At 42.2% G+C, this 2,500-nt stretch overlaps 1 protein-coding gene across 4 annotated transcripts in view; it reads right to left on the bottom strand.

The window, feature by feature from the left end:
- sytl2a (synaptotagmin-like 2a) overlaps window positions 1–2,500 on the bottom strand; it is a 33,166-nt gene that overhangs the window by 27,295 nt on the left and 3,371 nt on the right. For 3 of the 4 annotated variants that reach the window (XM_080866039.1, XM_080866041.1, XM_080866042.1), the window contains 2 exons: window positions 227–296; window positions 54–138 (listed from right to left, as the gene is read on the bottom strand). In XM_080866039.1, coding sequence (XP_080722165.1) covers window positions 54–138; window positions 227–296 — 155 coding nt within the window. The remainder of the gene's footprint in view (window positions 1–53; window positions 139–226; window positions 297–2,500) is intronic. The other variant, XM_080866040.1, reaches the window with a different exon arrangement.

Raw genomic sequence — 2,500 nt, forward strand, 5'->3', positions numbered from 1 at the left:
AGTCACAATATATATTCTAATAACCAAAATATAATGTTTCCATAATAACTCACATTCCTTTGTTTGGCTTTGATTCACTGCTTCATCCGATGCCTGACTCTCCTTTTCAGGCTCGCTGTTGAACGGGTTTCTTATCTGCTACAAGAAAAAGATTACAACACAACACATGCAGCCACTGTAACATGAAACTGCAGTCATTTCTTTCAATTACAGGGCAGAAACAAACCTTCATGCGAGGTTGTGAATTTGATTTCAGAGTTTCTTGTTGGGTTTCATCGAGGTTCTGATGTTGATAACTGTAAACAAAGAACACGCGATGTGTTGACAAAGAAAAGTCGAGATAAACAGATTCACACTTTTTAACTTTTGTGGAAAGTGCCAGTGTAACCTCACTGCTGCCCTTATAACACACGTGCACTGGAAAACAGTAAGTAAAATGATCTAAATTAGCTAAACAACGCACGTTCTCTGACTCATAGAAACGGCTGTGAAGTAAATCCTCTGATAGGATGGAACGAACAGAAACTCAGTTACATACAGTGAACTCAGATTCAAAATGTAACTGAAAGAAACTCCGTCCCGGGTCCGTGGATCGGGTTTCCCCGAGGCGTGGGCGTCTATAAGCAGAGTTTTGTCTTTACCCTATAAGATTCAAAATTATTCTTAAGTAACACTCAGCAATATATTCTCAAGTAGCACTCAGATATGCCGTCAGCGGGTTAGTTACGACGTCGGGAGCAGTTAGGAGAACAAAGTGATACAGAGACTGTTCAGGTTGCTTTCCCAAAATCAACTCAAAGTTTTATTCTTTTGTGCAGCGGTATTTATAGGCAGAAAGTTCGTGTGTCAACAAGTTTCAAGTTAAAACCATATAAGCAAGGTCCCCCAGCTCTGAAAGAGGCCTTCTACAATCGTATCTCAACATACCTTTGACAGATCCGTTAAACACTAGACAGTTGGAATCCTTTGTTCTACAATTGCAGTAAGATGCACTCTCAAGGCCTATAAATCTTATACAGAGGTCTCCTACATCCGTGAGTTCTGACACAACCCAGATGGTCTTCACATAAACATCTTCTGCAAGGGAGTGATAAGTAAAAGAGTGATTTGTTGGTGTTTTCCCTCCAACCTTAGTATCTACTTTCACACCATAAAATCTTGAGTTGACAAAGCAAGAGAAAATGACGGTTAACATAAAGAGCCTTGTTGAGTCACAGAATCTTCTGTCTAATATCATCAAAAAAAGTACCCAGTAAATGCTCCCATAATACTAAAATATCTAACAGTAACTTTTTACAAATATTTCTTTAATATTCATACAAAACTTTACACTGAACAAACAAACCTGGGCTTTGAAGTGTTTTCTAAAAACAGCAGCTGTTTGTGAATTTACTGGCAGAAGAAATGTGAATGTTGATGTTTTCAGTTCTGTGAAGGACTCGTTTGACAGTTCGGCCTTGATCTTAATCAAACACAAACCATCATTTTACACACCAGTAGATTTAGCCGGGCACACGTGGACTCCATCAAACTGCAAAAGCAGTCTCATGGACCAAGAAGCACCACCAGAGCTTAACTGTACCTGTCATAACTAATACCTTCAAATACATTTATTAAACACACCAAAACCTTATTTGCTTTTCAGCAGCCAGTGACTCTCACAGACCTGACGCAGAACATTTGAGTCTGAAATCTTATCTCACCAACGGCAGCAAAGAATTTGTGGGACTTGTCCCCAGAATAGTGGAAAACGTGAACATATAAGACCTCGTAAGGAGATTAGTGAGCGGTACAGAGCGAGTTACTAAGTATCACTTAGTGCACAAGTCCCCTAACGAGCAGTTAAGAGCAAATAATCCTGGAGTGGAGCATGTGATGGAGCTCAAAGAACCTGGATTATGGGAGGAAACCTTGAAATACCCAGGCGACCACGGCCCTGGCGCCATGGTGGAGACGGCAACCGTGCGAACCACCGCGCAGATTTAAAATCCCTTTAAATTATTATTTAAATTAAGTAGATCAGCCAGAGATCATGGGGCGATCGTGGCTCAAGAGTTGGGAGTTCGCCTTGTAATCGGAAGGTTGCCGGTTCGAGCCCCGGCTTGGACAGTCTCGGTCGTTGTGTCCTTGGGCAAGACACTTCACCCGTTGCCTACTGGTGGTGGTCAGAGGGCCCGGTGGCGCCAGTGTCCGGCAGCCTCGCCTCTGTCAGTGCGCCCCAGGGTGGCTGTGGCTACAATGTAGCTGCCATCACCAGTGTGTGAATGTGTGGATGACTGGATGTGTAAAGCGCTTTGGGGTCCTTAGGGACTAGAAAAGTGCTATATAAATACAGGCCATTTACCAGATATTATGCTTACTGCCACACTGCCATGTTTTCAAGTAAGGAACCGTGTGTTAATTGTAAGAGAGAAGCGTGCAGTTCAAACTGTGTATGAAAACTTCAGGAGTCAAAATATTGATAAAGAACAGATTTGTGTGAAATCACGGCTGCTTGGCT

The sequence above is a fragment of the Rhamphochromis sp. 'chilingali' genome, assembly GCF_963969265.1.
Source record: "Rhamphochromis sp. 'chilingali' genome assembly, chromosome: 19".
Lineage (NCBI taxonomy): Eukaryota > Metazoa > Chordata > Actinopteri > Cichliformes > Cichlidae > Rhamphochromis > Rhamphochromis sp. 'chilingali'.